Here is an 18,096-nt window from a genome sequence, read left to right as displayed (position 1 = left end):
CAAAGAATGCAGGCCACGTTTACAAGCCGGGGGACTCTATCCTGGGAAGCAGGTGTTAGGTGAGAAAAATTAAATATGAAGCAGTTATGCCAACCGAACCAAAGTCAGGCCAATAAAGGTTGCTGGGAAAGTCCCTGAACGAGATAAATAGAATAAAAGAATACTTGTTTAAGTTGCAGGGAGTAAGAAAAAAGGGGAGGCCTGCATTTTTGTACCAAATGTTCTGGGAACAGTTTGTTGAGATAGGAGGCACTGTTTTCCACTCCCTGTTTTTGTGCTTCAGACTAACAGCCGTGTTAGTCTGTATTCGCAAAAAGAAAAGGAGTACTTGTGGCACCTTAGAGACTAACCAATTTATTAGAGCATAAGCTTTCGTGAGCTACAGCTCACTTCCTCAGTGTTATGTCTGTTCTTAACTCCTTGTCTCCTGGTTGACACCCATACCGATAAGAAAGTTAGTGAAGCATTACAATTTGCTAAAAGTTATCTACAATAAGGGGTAGAAGTGCATGCATAATAAAGAGAGAGGATTTTAACTAACATAGGGGAGGGGTGGACTGCTTTATGAATAAATCTGTGACGCGACGGAACTGTCTATAAAAACCTATTAGTTTTACTTAGAGGCTGCTGGTTCTCTTTGGAGACGGGCTGCTCTCTATTGTTGTGTGCACTCCTCAATAAAGAGCTTTGTGTTCAGACCTTGCTGGTGTTGCCTGTCTCTCTCCGGTCAGACAACGAACCATGCCATCTGGGGATTGAGTCCTCGTCACAGGGACTCTGAAAAGCATTTGGGCTTCCTGGCAGATAATCAGCTGAATATGAGCTCCTAGTGCTACGCTGTAGCCAAAAGGGCTAATGTGATCCTGGAATCTCGAGCGGGAGCACAGAGGTTTTCACCTTAGTATTTGGCACTGCTGGAATCCCATGTCCAGTTCTGGTGCCCACAGTTCAAGTAGGATGCTGATAAATTGTGGAGGATTCAGAGAAGAGCCATGAGAATGATTAAGGAATAGACAACATGCTTTATAGTGACAGACTCAAGGAACTCAATCTATTTAACTTGACAAAGAGGTGACTTGATTACAGTTTATAACCCTCAGGTGGGGGATCGTTGGGGAGACTTTCTCCTACAATAGCCTTTACCCCAGCAGTGGGTGCTCGCACCCATGATGGGCACTTTTCCCATACACAGTCACCCTCTGAGATAAGCAGCAGAAGTAAATTACTCAAGGCTAACGTCAGAGGCAGGATTAGAACACAGGACCTCCCGGCTGCTAACCTTGTGCTTAGCCCACTAGGTAACACCACCAAAGCACTGGTATTGTTGTTACACAAATAGATACCATAAAGAAGCTATGTAAGCACACAGCAAACTGGGCCCGCTGTGTACATTTATTGCTGTTCACCTCCAGCCTGAGAAGAGTTCCCTGACAAAAATGCTGCCAAGGTTTCCTTTGCATTCAGTAAACTATGTCTCATATCCTTTTAAACCATAATGGGCGAAAACAGAGTTCCATGGCATGAGCTCTCCTGTGGATTCAGTCTGTTTCCTTCTATTATTTAACAGGAAGTTCCAAAAGAATCAACCCAGGCCAGCAAATTTCTCCTCGCACCTCTTTCACTCACAGTATGGATAGAGCAGGCTGTGCAGGCACAAGTTACCGAGAAGATGCTGGCCCTGAATATCCATCTGCTCTTGTGGGTATTTGGCTGCGTTCATTTTATAGGTAAGGCAATTAAATCACACTGCAGAGGGGAGGGGCAGATTTTAAAAAGAGGTTGGCTCCCATTTAGGCAGCTACAAGAAGTGTCTGTCTTTTCAAATGTTCCCAACCCCCAGCAGGTCCAATTGAAAATCTCAGAATCTGTTTAAGTGCTTATATTGGGAGATCAGCTCTTTAGAAAATCTGGCCATGTTAGCACTTGTAAAGTTTATTTCAGAGGGATCACACTGGGATAAAAGAACGCCTATCTTGTGATAACGTAGGGACATTGAGGTGGTTTATAGTATTTAATACACCACTTTGGTATAGAGATAGTTGCTAGAACTACTGCATTTTGAAATGTGCAAAATATTATTGTCCTGTAAAGTATTTTGCCCCTTCCTCTTGATTGTTCATTTCCTGTAGCTGTAAATACAAATAATGTAGGGCTGTGGACAAAACACTGAAATAAGAACATGAATCCCCATCCTTATCCAACTGAAGTTTTGGAAGCAGACAGAGATTTAATATTCCAGATTTTAACTGTTTGTTAACACCTGATGTTTGGATGCAGGGGCAGAGCAAGTGTTAATCCAGAGTCAGCGATTAATGTTTTGAAGTGTGGCCTGCTGCTTTTCCCTTTGTTGTAGGCAAGCGGGGCGTGTGTTGTATTGACAGAGTGTGGAGTAGCTGTGTTTGTTTCTCTATTTAACTGGAGGCAGTAGAAGGGACTGCAAAGTTACTTACTGCTGTTTCTATAATAAAAAAAAACAAACTCTTCCTGCATTTTTTGGATGAGAGGTTTTCCTTATATAACGAAACCATATGAAAAGTTGTCCATGAGGCCGAGGAATTGCAGTGTGGTGAGAATAGGGTTTACAGCATGCAGATCAGAAAGCCGAGAATAAGCCTGTGCAGGTCACACAGAATAATGCTATTGACTCTTCAGTTGCTAGCTGTTCATTTATCATGTCATTCTCAGGAGCAAGAGCCTATGTCTTTGAAATTATATCCAGATGATGACTAGACCAAATTCATCCCAGATGTAACACCCCTGGCTTCAGGGGAAGAAGGGATTTTTGCCCAGTAACTAGGTAAATGATTTTAACCGAATTAGAGGGGTTCCTTAGTATGCTATTAAGCTTTCTAGCAGTTCTGGAGAAGTTGGCCTCTCAGCAACAATGCTGGTTATTCCACAGAAACCTCTCCTGTGGCTTGACAGACCTGCCGTGTCACCCAGCTCTCCAGCTGCATTTTGGATCCCTTGGCTGGTATTTAAACTCAAATCCACCTGCCTGTTTACTTCTCTCCAGAAGGCCTGTATTCTTGGACTACCTCCCCGGGCTTATCCACCGTGTTGGGAGGCACTCTGGCCGAGTAGGTAGGGGCCTCAATTAAGTCAGGACACCTGAGTTCTACTCCTGTCACCTTAGGTAAATCTCTGTGCTGGTTTCCCTTTGTCTGTTTAACGAGTACACTCATTTTAAGTTTGTAGGGTTTACTGTAGGATTCAGTTACGGCCTCTGGTCAGCAGCCGGCCATTTAATATGTTGGCATATTTTGTCTCACTCTGTTATTCTTCCATTGATATGACCGTTCAGAATGTAACTCTTCCGGCTTGTCAGTTTTAATTTCAGAGCAAATTCATACGGATGTGTGTGCTGCACTTTATTTCAGTTCCCTCGCAGCTGGTGAAAGGGTCTCTGTGTGACGGCTATATGAGGCTTAGCGCAAATGGCAGAGGACTGAGAGCAGTGCTGTTTGTCATCAGATACTCATCAGCTTGCAGGGGGCAGCTCAGTTCTGCTTTTGAAACAAAGATACCACAGAAGAGCTGTATGTACCAGTATAGGAGGGTGGGAATACCATGGGGAGAGAGACTGTGCTTAGCATGTCACAAGAGTATATAACTAAAAAGTCCTGGGAGGACGTGAAAGAAGATCAGGAAAAAATTCCTAGCAGTGAAATGTATTAGATGGTGGCCTATGCTCCTGAGGAGAAATGGTGGCAACCCCATTGCATGGGCCATTGCAAACTGGGCTGAACAGTCTGGGGAACAATATGTTGCTGGCCAAGGGAGCAGTGTGGGGGACAGGAGGAGTTAAAGCTAGTTTTAGGCTATGTCTACACTACAACCTAGGGCTGTGGTTCCCCTTCTCGTGTACATAGACATATTTGTGCTAGTTCTCATCGAGCTAGCGTGGGTGTAAATAGCAGTTGTCATAAATATAAAGGGAAGGGTAAACACCTTTTAAATCCCTCCTGGCCAAAGGAAAAACCCTTTCACCTATAAAGGGTTAAGAAGCTAAGACAACCTTGCTGGCACCTGACCAAAATGACCAATGAGGAGACAAGATACTTTCAAAGCTGGAGGGGGGTAAACAAAGGTTCTCTCTGTCTGTGTGATGCTTTTGCCGGGACCAGAGCAAGAATGCAGGTCAGAACTCCTGTAAAGAGTTAGTAAGCAATCTAGTTAGAGATGCGTTAGATTCTGTTTTGTTTAAATGGCTGATAAAATAAGTTGTGCTGGATGGAATGTATATTCCTGTTTTTGTGTCTTTTTGTAACTTAAGGTTTTGCCTAGAGGGATTCTCTGTTTTGAATCTGATTACCCTGTAAGGTATTTACCATCCTGATTTTACAGAGGTGATTCTTTTACTTTTTCTTTAACTAAAATTCTTCTTAAGAACCTGATTGCTTTTTCATTGTTCTTAAGATCCAAGGGTTTGGGTCTGTGCTCACCTATGCAAATTGGTGAGGATTTTTATCAAGCCTTCCCCAGGAAAGGGGGTGTAGGGCTTGGGTGGATTTTGAGGGGGGAAAGACGTTTCCAAGCAGGCTCTTTCCCTGTTATATTTGTTAGACGCTTGGTGGTGGCAGCAATAAGGTCCAGGGACAAAAGGTAAAATAGTTTGTACCATGCCAAGTAGGTATCAACTGGTTTTACCATGTTTGTACTTGGCATGGCTCAGCCATGCCTCTGCTCCTGCCACCCTTCCTCCTGCAGCTAGTAGGGTTACCACGTGGCTGGTATTTGACCAGCCTGGCCATTTTTTTATGGATTTGCCAGTTACCAGAAAAATAATTTAATCTGCCAGGTTTTCTTTTCCGTGGGTCTAGAGATTTACATTATTATCACAATGCACTGGGGTATCGAATGTTCAAAGTGTCTATATCCAGCTAAAGGTGCTGCAGTGTTCCCACTTCTGTAGTTTAAGTGATAACAGATCTAAACTGTTGAAAATACAGCAGCTGGCTGCCCACCAACACGCAAGCGCACGGTGCAGGTGTGTGAGAGAGGGTTTGAGTCACAGGAGAGTGAGGAGACGTGCAATGTTACCAGTCTCGTCTATATATAAGATCTCTCTAGAAACTATAAGTGGCTGTTGAAAGGGCGGGGATCACAGAGTTGCCTTGTGGTTGGGGTTGTGGCGGGCCTGACTTGCGGGTGGGTGCATTTCAAAGGTGGTAACTCTAGCAGCTACACTGGCTGGCGCACTGAGAGTTCGTGCGAGTATGTCTGTGTATGCGCCAGGGGAATCACAGCCCGGCTCATAGTATAGTGTCCCACTGGCAGGTGCCTTAGCTCACTGCACTGCCAAGGGGGACCACATTCAGATCCCAGCTGTTGCTCTCCAAAGCTGCTGCAGAGGCCTTCTCTGCCTCCCTGGGTGGGAGCTCCCAGGGTTATTCCCTGGCCATCATCATGACCCACAGGCCTCGAACGTGAGTCCACAGGAGCAGCCACGCTGCAACCCTCCACTTGGCAGCCTGCTGACCTGGGACCCATGAAGCCCAGCCCCAGTTTGAGGCTCCGCCCCTGATACCCCCTTGGCAGAGTCCCAGAGCAGCCATTGGACTGCTGGCCCTATTTAAGCCAGCAACAGGAATGGAAAGCTGTCAGAACAACTGGGATCATAGAATCATAGAATATCAGGGTTGGAAGGGACCTCGGGAGGTCATCTAGTCCAACCCCCTGCTCAAAGCAGGACCAATCCCCAACTAACCCAATCCCTGCTCAAAGCAGGACCAATCCCCAGCTAACCCAATCCCTGCTCAAAGCAGGACCAATCCACCCTACTCTGGACTGTGTACCTTGTGCCTCCTGCTCCTGCTTCCCCGGCTTGACTTCCTGGCATCCTGACCTGCCTTGGCTCTGAACCTCTGACTTATGGGTCTGATCTCTGGTTTGTCTCCTGCCTCTGACCCCCTGGTATCCCAACTCAGTTTGACTCTGGTTACCGACTTGTAGTTCTGATCTCCAGTCTCTCTTCGGCTTCTGACCTCCCAGTATTCTGAGCCAGCTGACTCCCAACTTTGGACTCCAGCTCCAACCACTATGTCTGGCTGTCCACAACCCAGCCCTGACAGCCACCCCCTTTGACCAACACAGCAAGATCCTCCTCCACTCCTTGATCAAAAAAGCCAGGCCAGTCTGACGCGTAGAAGGAAGGGGGAGGGTGAAAAACAGGAGGATCCCAGGAGAACCACCTTTCAAAAACTTTGCTTACTAAGCAGATCTTCCTGAACTAGTCTAGCTCCCGCCCACACATCATTACAGTACATGCTTCAAGTTCCCCAGAGGACTCTTCAGGGAACTTCTGAAAACTGTTAGCAACGACCTGCAGGCTGTGCATCCAGGAATCCTGTTGTGTCACGGTAGCTGAGTCAGCAGCAGGTGTCCTTACGGGAAATAGTTCCAGTAACTGAATACCAGCACATCTCTGCTTTGAAAGTGGATCTTTGCTGTAACCCCAAGCCCGGAGCTGGCAGAAGGACTATGTCCTGTACACACCATAAGCAAGAGGCATCACTGCTGAGGCTTAGCCTCAGGGCCAGGTGGTCCAACCTCTAAGATTTGCTGGCTGTAAACCACGGGTGGACAAACTTTGTGGCCTGAGGCCACATTGGAGTTGCAAAACTGTATGGAGGGCCGGGTAGGGAAGGCTGTGCCTCCCCAAACAGCCTGGCCCCTGCCCCTCCCACTTACTGCCCCCCTCAGGATCCCCAACCCATCCAATCCCCCCTGCTCCTTGTCCCCTGACCGCCCCCTCCGAGGACTCCCCACTCCAACCGCTCCCCTGGGACCCCACCCCCTTTCCAAGCCCCCCTGTCCCCTGACTGTCCCAATCCCTATCCACACCCCTGGACTCCCATGCCTATCCAACCCACCCTGTTCCCTGTCCCCTGACCCATCCAATGGCCCCTGGTGTTTATCCCCTGACTTCCCCATCCTGGGAACCGCCACCCCTAACCACCCCCCCCGGGACCCCAGCCCCTATTCAACCCCCCCCCGCTCCCTCTCCCCTGACTGCCCCCCCGGGTGTCCTTGCACCTTATCCAACCCCACAGCTCCCCACACCTTTACCATACCACTCAGAGCGGCAAGACTGGCAGCCGTGCTGCCCGGCCACAGCCAGCCATGCCACCGTGCTGCCCAGAGCGCTGGCGGCATGGCGAGCTGGGACAGCAGGGGAGGGGCTGGGGCTAGCCTCCCCAGCTGGGAGCTCAGGGGCCGGGCAGGATGGTTCCGCGGGCTGGATATGGTCCGCACGCCGTAGGTTGCCCACCTCTGCTGTAAACCATGCAAGAGACTGGCTGGGACAAGCTTAACTCGGCTGCTGCTGTCTTGGTGAGATGGACCCCCCGCCCCTTTGGCTCATGTGGTAGAGCTGCTGCTTATGAACTAGGAGGGTCCTGGCTGGAGCCTTGCTGGCAATAACCTGCAGGGTATGCACTAAGGGCACACACAGATGGCTTGGCAGAGGGGTTAAATCCAGCCTAGTGTCTGAGCACCACATGCCTGTGGTAGTCTTCAAGGTTAAGGACAACATGGTGACATTCAGGGATCAGAGCCGAGAACACAAGAGTGGCAGAGATCTCTTAGATCTCATCTCCAGTGCAGGATTGTTTCCTCTAGCTAGATAGTGCTTTGACCAAGGGAGAGCACGTGGCCTTTCCAGGTCCATCTGCATCTCTGTCTAGCATCTCTAGCCTAGGAAGGCTGCGGGTGCTTGGTACACCAGACTGCGTCTTGCAGTAGTTGTGAGATGACCACACTTTTCAAGCACTTGGCCACCTGGCCTCCAGCCCTATACCTCGCCGGGCAGCCACGTGGCTAGTTGTAGGGTTTGATGCACTGCTCAGCTCCTGCGTTTAGGGGGGTGCTTCCATCTTTACACTGATGTTCTGGTGAATAGTTTTATTTTTGGATTAGACCCAGCAACTGTGTGGGGCAGTCAAGTGACTGGGGCGCCCTGATCCAGTAGCAGTGAAGGAAGAGGCATGGAATGTCACAATAAGAATTCTCATCCAAGATTCCCCAGAGTCTGGGGGTTTCCAGGCTGGGGGACTGGTCCAGGCCCATCTTGACAAGAAACAAGCGTGGCCTGCAGAGCCCTGGGACTCTACCATTGCACATGTGCTAGAGATGCAGACTGGGGCACGGAACTGGCTGCTACTGGAGTGACATCCACAGGAGCAAAGGTCCTCAAGCAACAGGAGAAATCATAGATCACTTTCTTGGGGTTGTGTGGCCCTAAAGCTAATGGCTGTGAATTACAGACCCAGTAACTGGAATGTTTAGCCCATTTTATGTTTATGTTTACACCATCTGTCAGGGGTGTACAGACCCATCCTACCACAGGAACTAAGGGGTTAACGGGCAGGTTAGACATATCCAGCTGGGGGATAAGAGGCTGCAACTCAGAGGAGAGGGCAGGCTACTAGAGACCCAAGGTACAGAGAGGAGCCACCCTGAGCAACAACCTGGCAGGAAGTCAGACCCTCACCAGGGGAGAATCAGAGAATGTGAGTCTGCAAAGGGCCTATGCGAGAGGGGAGATGGGAGGCAGCAAGGAATTGTGGGGAGCTGGTCCCAGCTTCTTAACGTAGGGTCCTGGGACTGGAACTCGGGGGGGGGGGGATTCCCTTGCCAGCACACCCCCAGCAAAGGGGATAGTAAAATCCAGAGGACACTGCAGGGGCCTGAGATTATTGGGCTCCAGTGTATCAGACTTCTTACTGCCCCGGAAGGGGAGAGACTATAAATAACCTGGCTGCAGTCATAAGAGGAATCTCCTCTGGCATGGAGACAAATGATTGTGGGTGGGGTGTGGGAAACTGAGGCAGGGTCACTGTGATGATGTGTGTGCACTGTGGTGAGAGGGTGCTGGCTGGCAAAGGCACCTCTGGACAGTACTTGAAAGGCCTGGATTGAACTTTTGGGTTAGAGAGCTGGGTGGAACTTTGCATGAGCCACCTGTGCGCTGACACTTGGCTTCTCATGGGCAGCGCATTCATCGTACTCCCCAGGCAGGCCAAGCAGCAGGAAGCAAAGAGGCCTGGCAGCCTTGCAGACCAGCCAGCCTGAACAGTAGGAGCAGTGTGTGCCCCCACCCCAGCAGCAGCCGTAAGGTGAGCCTGGGGAAGGGGACAGTGAATCCTTTGTCTCCGTGATGTGGAACAGGAAGCTAGTAACCTGGATGACTGGACTTGCCCCCTGCCTTCTCCCCCTTCCTCCTGCCTTTGCCTAATCCCGATGTAAGGGACCACAGCACAGCTATGTCCCAGCACATTCCTTAGTGCAGGCAGACTGAGGCTGCTCTCAGATGGAAGCCGGTGAAAGTGTTTACACAACTTCCCAGGGAGTGAAATGGATGAGTTCAGACAGGCCTGCTTCATCAGATACTTTCCCTTCCTCCCTCAGCTTTGGCCAGGAAGAACAGGGTGCTCAAGAAATGTAAGGGAAAGGAATTGGAATTACAAAAATCCACCCCGCACCATCTCCCTGCCCAAACCCAAACCCTAACCCTAAGGGTGGGAGTTAATGCCGGGCCAGGCAAAATAAAATGAGGGGAAAAAAACAAACGCAAGTCTCCAGGAGAGAGCACAATGTATGTTTTCCCTGTAACATGCTGCAGCAGCTCTGAGAACAAAATGGCAGCCAGCCCTGATGCCAGCAGACTCCTTTGAAATTTAAAAGTGCAGTACAAAGAGAAAGTTTTGTACAAAATAACTAGTAGCTGAAAACCTGTATTATTGCACTGGTGTAGCAACTGGGCCAAGTAATCCATCATGTGTGCAGTCTCCCTCATAGAACCAATGAAACTGTTGCATGAAAATTAGCCGTAGAGTAAAGAGGCTGATTGGTTGAGTACCTCTAATATCACAAGAGTCTAGAAAAACAACAAGGAGTGTGGTGGCACCTTAAAGACTAACAGATTTATTTGGGCATAAGCTTTCATGGATAAAAAACCCACTTCTTCAGATGCATGGTTTTTTACCCATGAAAGCTTATGCCCAAATAAATCTGTTAGTCTTTAAGGTGCCACTGGACTCCTTGTTGTTTTTGTGGATACAGACTAACACAGCTACTCCCTGATACTTGACAACGGTCTAGGACTCTTGGCACAGCCTAGATACATGCCTTGCTGCAACTGTACACTGCAAAGGTGTAATTCATAAAGTCAAAATGGCTGAGAACTTAAAAACTGGACCGTACCAGACCATGAAATCCTGGTGATTGACCCTGGGGATAATCTGAACAAAGAGTGCTCTCAGACATGCTTGTACCCGTTCTATCGCTTCACCCTGAGTCAACAGACAGTCCAGACTTCAGAATGACACATAGACAGGTGACAATCCTGGAATCTTATTAGCTAGAAATGCACCCTTTTCGGAGTGAACAGTGTCAGAACCCTGCACGATAGCTCTGTTCGTGGATAACGCTTGGGTTAGACAATAGCCATCAGCTAGCTAGGCTGGGAGCCTGCAGTGGGTTTCTGGTCCCAGCCTGAACAGAAGTTTTTCTCAGCCTATTTCACTCAAGCATGGCAAGCAGCAGATCCTTCCCCAGGCCAATCCCAGACAGACCCAAGAGGCCGAGAGCACCACTGCCATGGAAACCTAGAGCAAACACACCATTTTCCAAACAGAGGTGTCCTTAGGAAACTGGAAGCACTAGTAGGGCAGGGGATCTCCTGGCAGCAGTCAGGGACCTATTCTGAGGACACTGCTTCACAGAACGGATCTGTTTTGCTTGGACAGCTGACAATGTTAAGGAATGTTGGCATGGGGCGGACAAACGCAGGAGGCAGCTCTCCTAGGCCCAGACTTGAGGTTGGCGCTGGAGGGAAGCACATGCCCATGATTCACTGCTAGCTACTTGACTCAATGGAATTGGCAAAACAGGATTAAACAAATACCGTAACATGACTGTCCCGTCCCACACGTGCCACTTCCCCGCATTGTTTGGCTTTCGGCTTGCTGCTTTTTTTTTTTCTTCTTTTTTTTTTTTTTAAGAGTCAAATGGTTTTTAATTGACTTCCCATAGAACACTGATCTGTCTCCAGTATGAGCAGCTAGAAAGCAAACCCAGTGAGTAGTGAACAAATGAGAACCAACCAGCCCACTGCTAGGAACATGGAGTTGTGGTTAAAGCTCTTGATTGGGACTCAGGAGATCAGGGCTCAATTCTTGCCTCTGCTGTCAACTTACTGTGTGACCTTGGGCGAGTCACTTGATCTCTCTAGGTCTCAGCCCCCTGTCTGGGAACTGGGGACAATACTTCTTCCTTTCTCCTCCGCACGTTCTGCGTTAGATGGCAGACTCCTTGGGGCTAGCACTTTCTCTTACGATGTGTGTAGAACCGTAGAAAGGTAGGACTGGAAGGGACCTCGACAGGTCATTAGTCCAGTCCCCTGCACTGAGGCAGGACTAAGTAGAACATTCATGACAGATGTTTGTCTAACCTATTCTTAAAAAGCTCCAGTGATGGAGATTCCACAACCTCCCTGGGCAATTTGTTCCGGAGCTTAACTACCCTGACAGGTTTCAGAGTAGCAGCCGTGTTAGTCTGTATTCGCAAAAAGAAAAGGAGGACTTGTGGCACCTTAGAGACTCTAAGGTCTTAGAGTCTCTAAGGTGCCACAAGTCCTCCTTTTCTTTTTACCCTGACAGGAAGATTTTCCTAATGTCTAACCTGAATCTCCCTTGCTGCAATTTAAGCCCATTGCTTCGTGTCTTCTTCTCAGTGGATAAGAAGAATAACTTAGCACCCGTCTCTTTATAACAACTTTTATGTACTTGAAGACTGTTATCGTGACCCCCCTCAGTCTTCTCCTCTCCAGACTGAACAACCCATTTTTTTTTCCCCAATCTTTTCTTGTAGGTCAGGCTTTCTAGACCTTTAATCTTTTTTTTTGTTGTTGTTGCTGTCCTGTGGACTTTCCCCAATTCGTCCACATCTTTCCACAGTATGGTGCCCAGAACAAGACACAGTACTCCAGCTGAGGCCTTATCAGCGCGGCATAGAGCGGAAGAATTACATCTCGTGTCTTACTTAAAACATTCCTGCGAATACAACCCAGAATGATGCTCACTTTTTTTTTCTTTTGCACAACACGATTACATTGTTGACTCCTATTTAGTTCTAGTGGATCATAAACCCGCAGATCCTTTCTGCAGTACTACTTCCTAGGCAGTCATTGCCTCTAATTTTTCCTATCCATGTGCAGAATGAATTTTGTTATGTGCACCAATATGGAGCTGATGTGTGGCAGGGATGGGGCTGAAGGGTTTGGCGTGTGGGAGGGGTCTCAGGGATGGGGCAGAGGGTTAAGGTGTGGGGGGTGAGGGCTCCAGCTGGGGGTGCGGGCTGGGGATGAGGGGTTTGGGGTTCAGGCTGCCCCGGAGCTGGATCAGTTTAAACTCAGGCTGTGTATAGAAAAAATTCTTTTCTCTGCTTGTCTCTGAAACCCCAGTATGAACTAGTCTCTGCAAGCTCCCCCAGCTGACTGTACTTCTCTGAAGTTGTTTACAGCCTGAATGATTCCTGCAATCAGCTCCCATTCTGTTTAATGCCTGGAGGAGCTGTGGTAGCCCTCCTTCCCATAGAATTATAGGACTAGGAGGGACCTCGAGAGGTCAGCTAGTCCAGTCCCCTGCACTCGTGGCAGGACTAAGTATTATCTAGACCAGAGGTTCTCAAACTGTGGTCTGTGGACCACCAGTGGTCCACGAGCTCCCTTCAGGTGATCCGCAGATGGCTCTCTCTGAGGTGCGCGGCTGTATACAAGAGAATGAAGGGCCACCCACCTCATTAATGGAGCCACGCATGGAGAAGATGCACATGTACAGTGAGGTGGTGGCCTTGGGGGAATAAGGGATAGGTGGGAGGGGGCAGTGGGGTGAGAAGAGTGGGTGGGGGGAATTTGGGACATGCCAGGCTGCGGCAGCCAGAGAAAGAGGCGACTTTCCCCAGCTCCAGGGCTGTGGCTGCCAGGGAGAGACGGCCCTCCTTCCCAGCCTCATCTCTGTGGCTGCTGTGGTGGGGGAGAGAGGGCACATCCATCACTTTAGAAAAATAACACTACTGATATTAAAATATGAGTTGTGTGCTTTTATTTGTAGGACAAAGAAATTTTTTTTTTTATATAGCACTTTTATCCAAAGTGCATGACAATAGTTAGCTAACGATACAAACATTTGGAAAGATCATTAAGTGGTCCGCAGGAAAAAAAGTGACAACCACTGATTTAGACCATCCCTGACAGGTGTTTGTCTAACCTGCTCTTAAAAAATCTCCAGTGATGGAGATTCCACAATCTCCCTGGGCAATTTATTCCAGTGCTTAACCACCGTGGAGTTGCCTACAATCCATGGCCCTCAGTGATATATAAACTTAAAACAATATGGTCCCCAAAGTCTAAGATCCTGCATGTGGTTTCACTTGCTGTGACAGATATTAACTACAAAAATTATATACAGGATTCCACCCATCAAATTAAATTCTACTTAGCAGAATCTCCACCTGCAGCTTCAATGAGAGAGAGGATTTTCCCTCATTGCCATCATAAACTGTTCTTTACTGTTACTGTGTGCTGTTTAGAAAGATCCGCTATGTTTCACCCAAGGAGTGCATATCAACATTTTTGAAAATTGGGTCACTTAAGTGGCTAAATAATTTAGAAAGTGTTGTAGCAACCAGGCAAGGCACTAACAAACTTCAACAGGACTTTATTTTTAAAGTGGAAACCTCTTTACCAAGCTGCTGCTGCACCCTCGGTAGCTCTCACTCCGCCTCCTCAACTTCCCCCTCCCCGCTTCCTGTCTTCTGTCCTTTCAGACTCCCAACAGCCCGTGCTCCCAGTTCTAATAATTACAAGCAGCATCTAAACACCACATTCCCTCCTCTCTTAAGAAACTCTCCCAATAAAATAAACATTCTTGTTCTAATCACAGGAACAAATATGAAACAAGACACTATACTGTTGGCAGAAATATTACACTGAAAACACTGTAGATACTACATAACATAGTCTCTAGTCCAGACAGGTGGTCGTCTGGGTCTGACAGGCAGTCTCTCAAGCCCTGGTTCCAGTATAATGTCTTGTTGTGTTGATACTACGGTGAAGTCATCCAATGCAGACTGGGTGTTCGCCTAATCTCCTCTTGGTGCATAGGCAGGTGCAAGATAAGAAGCATTCCATACCTGCCCATCAGAAGGGATGTAAAGTCCCTTCTTCTCTGATTTTAAGAGGAGCTGTGAATTTATGGTCCCCTTTATGTAAAATTCCAGATTTTCGTATTCTAACAAAGGAACCACACTCAAACTTTGGTTCCTTAGCAGCCTACCGCTTGTCTGTGAAAGCCTTCTACTTTGCTTGGTTCTGTTCAACTGTTTTTCTCACATCATCCTCGATTGGGGCATCAGGTCATGCCTTTAACAATCCAGCAATGTTCAGTTTAGTATTCATCTGTTTCCCATGCAGTAACTCTGCAGGTGATCTTTGCATTGTGGCATGTTGTGTAGCTCAGTATGCCTGCAAGAAATCAGTAGTGAAGGTTATACACAATCACCCTTCCAGTTTAGCCGTTTGCAAACTCTCTTTCAAACTTCTGTTAAACTGTTTGATTTCCCCATTGGCTTGAGGGTAATATAGGGATGACCTTCTGTGTAAAATGTTCCCCTCTGCTAGAAAAGTTTCAAACTCCAGGGAAGTAAATTGACTACCATTATCTGAAACCAGTTCTTTGGGGTTACCTTCCCTGCTAAAAACTGGAGAGAGGAACTTAATTACTGTAGCAGAAGAGATTTGCAATGTAAACACTACCTCAGGCCATTTACTGAAATAGTCTATTAAAGTGATGGCATAACAGCAGTCACTTCATAGAATATCAGGGTTGGAAGGGACCTCAGGAGGTCATCTAGCCCAACCCCCTGCTCAAAGCAGGACCAATCCCCAATTTTTGCCCCAGATCCCTAAATGGCCCCCTCAAGGATTGAACTCACAACCCTGGGTTTAGCAGGCCAATGCTCAAACCACTGAGCTATCTTGGAGCAGCATCAAAGGGTCCGTTAATGTCAATCACCACTTTTTCCCATGCAGATTCAGGAAGAGGAACAGGCTGTAATGGAAGGGTACGTGTCACAATGGAAGGGTACATTGGCCACCAATACAGATCCCATAGTCGTTGTTTGGTTCTGACACTTCCTTGATGAGTATCATGTGCCAGGTGTATGAGTTTTGACTGTAATTCTTCTGGCACAAGTCACCAGTGTATACCTCATAGCACACAGCCATCAAGCAAAGAAAATTCATCCCAAACCCTAAAATAAGGCCGCAAAACTGGGTCAAGGTGTTTAGGGTTACTGGGCCATCTCTTTGTCAGAAATTCCTGTCGTTTTTGTTGAATTGGACACGCTGAACAAGCAGCTTGAAATTGTTCTTTTGTAACTGCAGTAAGAGTGCTTGTAATAAGCGCAGCTACTACATCCTCATCCTCCGGTGGACCATCTGGTGAAGGCAAAGACAGGTGAAAAAGGCAATCAGCTACGACATTTTGGTTTCCAGGCTTATATTCCAGTTCATAATTGAAAGAGTAGTCTTGCAGACCATCTAGCAAAACAATATCCTGCTCTTCCCAGTCCTTTAGTAGTGAGCAATGTCATCAAAGGGCTGTGGTCTGTGCGCAACTTGAATGTGTGGCCCCACAGGTAAGTTCTCCATTTTTCAGTAGCCCAGACACAAGCAAGTGCTTCTTTTTCAACTGTAGAATATTTTCTCTCAGCATTACTTAGTGTCCTTGAAGCACATGCAACAGTCCTCTCTGTGTTGTCCTCATGAAGTTGTGTGAGGACAGCCCCAAGTCCATAATCAGAAGCATCAGTAGTTACAATTCTGGGTAATGCAGGAGTGAATAGTGCAAGTACTGGACTATGTACAATCAAGTCTTTCACCGTTTCAAAACTAGTTTGTGCATCCGTTGTCCACACGCAGGTTGAACTTCTCCGTAGTAACTCTCGTAATGGTTCAATGACAGAAGCATAATTGGGAATGAATTTTGCATACCAGGAGGTAAGACCTAAGAAGGAACGTGATAAAGAAAAGAACCAGAAAACAACCCTGTAATCATGTAAAGCTAGGCTTCTGTCTTTTTCCTATGCTTATCTGTCCTTTCCCTATGTTTATGGGTAGAAAGAATTTGAACTATGTGTAACCTGTACTCCCCGTTTGGGGAAGGAATTCCTTATACAGATGGGCCTCCATGTTCATACCTCAGGACTCAGACCAACAGGGATTGACCGGTTTGAACTGGAAGAGATATCACAAAGTATGTTGAACCAAGCTATAAAAGCTCTACCTTGTTCTTTGTTCTGGGCTTCGCCATATTCCTCTGTGTAGGAATTGGTGAGCCCTGCAGCTGTCGTACTTGTTAGCATTAAAGTGCCTCATTTTATCTAAGAGTCCTGACTCTGTGTTTGTTTGGCTAATACAGAAGTCCAGGGAAGGCTACCCTCCCAACCCTAGACGGGAGGGAAACCCTTTTTCCCTAACAAACGTAAGGTTTGCAAATCTGTTGGAGGAGGAGCATTTGAAATTGCCAGGATATGATCTGGATCAGGATTTTAGTCCAGCCTGTGAAATTGTATGCCCCAGAAAGGAGAGTTCAGTTTGTCTAAATTTGCATTTGGACATATTGAGCTTGAGGCCTGCTTTGCTGATGCAGTTTAGTACAGACTGCAGGTTGTCATGCTCCTCAGAAGTATTTCCAAACATGATAATATCATCCAGATAGCACTGAACTCCACGTTGATTCTTCAGAATCAATGACATCATTTTTTTGGAAGGCACTTAGGGCTGATGCAAGACCGTATGGAACATGGTTAAAACGAAATAGCCCCTCATGTTTAATAAATGCTGTGAGGTCTCTGCTATCTTCATGCAACATAACCTGGTAGTATGCGGTCTCCAAATCAAGAGTAGAAAACATCTTTGCTCCACGGAGTTCTGCAAATACTTCTTCTGTGTGAGGAAGAGGATGGCTGTCAATCACAATAGCTTTATTTGGCTCCCTTAAGTCCACACAAAGCCTCCACCCTTCTTCTGCGTCACTACTATAGGTGAAACTATTCCGAGGAGTCAATCTCTTCAATAATGTCCTTTTGAACAAGTTTTCTAAGTTCCTCTGAAACAGCTTCCCTGACTGAAAATGGTAAGCGCCATAACTTCTGTTGTACAGGCATCACATTATTCCATATTTTAACTTTATGCAGAAACCCATAAGCACAGCCAAGTTTCTCCTCAACCTGGTGTTGGGTCCCAGCTGAAACTGGTGTGTATACTGCAAGAGTGCTTTGCTGAGGAAGATCAATTCATCCATTAACTACCCTGAGATTTAAAGCAGCCAATAAATCTCTGCCACGGATAGGAGTGCCTTTGTGGACAATGAAGAACTCTGCAGTTACACAGCAATCACCAAAAGTAACTATTGCTGGCAGGCAGCCATGTACTAGAATATGTTTTTTTCAAATAGCACACCAAGTGGAGTTTGGGTTCAGTAAGAGACACATCTTTAAAGTAATGCAAATAGATGGAATCCGGTAGTATAGATACTGCAGAGCCAGTGTCCAACATTAGCTGAATAGAGTGTGATTTGCCTGAGGGTACGGCGGAAACGTTTACAGTGCACTTTATTTGTTCTGGAATATGTGCAGTAGTGATTATGTCCATGCTCAGCACAGTAACATCTGGTATTGTAACTGCATGCACCTGTTGATTGAACTGGCTGCTCCGAAATACTTTAGCAAAATGCCCAATCTTTTTGCAATGATTGCACTGAACTACTTTTGCTGGACATAGAATCATAGAATATCAGGGTTGGAAGGGACCCCAGAAGGTCATCTAGTCCAACCCCCTGCTCAAAGCAGGACCAATTCCCAGTTAAATCATCCCAGCCAGGGCTTTGTCAAGCCTGACCTTAAAAACCTCTAAGGAAGGAGATTCTACCACCTCCCTAGATAACGCATTCCAGTGTTTCACCACCCTCTTAGTGAAAAAGTTTTTCCTAATATCCAATCTAAACCTTCCCCACTGCAACTTGAGACCAT

The 18,096-nt window shown here is 47.1% G+C and overlaps 1 protein-coding gene across 3 annotated transcripts in view; it reads left to right on the top strand.

The window, feature by feature from the left end:
• The first annotated feature begins 1,631 nt into the window (after positions 1–1,631).
• The window catches only part of ECSCR (endothelial cell surface expressed chemotaxis and apoptosis regulator), a 48,812-nt gene continuing 32,347 nt past the window's right edge, over positions 1,632–18,096 (top strand). For all 3 annotated transcript variants that reach the window (XM_073356028.1, XM_073356029.1, XM_073356027.1), the window contains exon 1: positions 1,632–1,727. In XM_073356028.1, the coding sequence (XP_073212129.1) occupies positions 1,670–1,727 (58 nt within the window). In that variant the 5' untranslated portion in view covers positions 1,632–1,669. The remainder of the gene's footprint in view (positions 1,728–18,096) is intronic.

The sequence above is a fragment of the Lepidochelys kempii genome, chromosome 8 (genome assembly GCF_965140265.1).
Source record: "Lepidochelys kempii isolate rLepKem1 chromosome 8, rLepKem1.hap2, whole genome shotgun sequence".
Lineage (NCBI taxonomy): Eukaryota > Metazoa > Chordata > Testudines > Cheloniidae > Lepidochelys > Lepidochelys kempii.
This window is presented reverse-complemented; position numbering and strand designations above follow the sequence as displayed.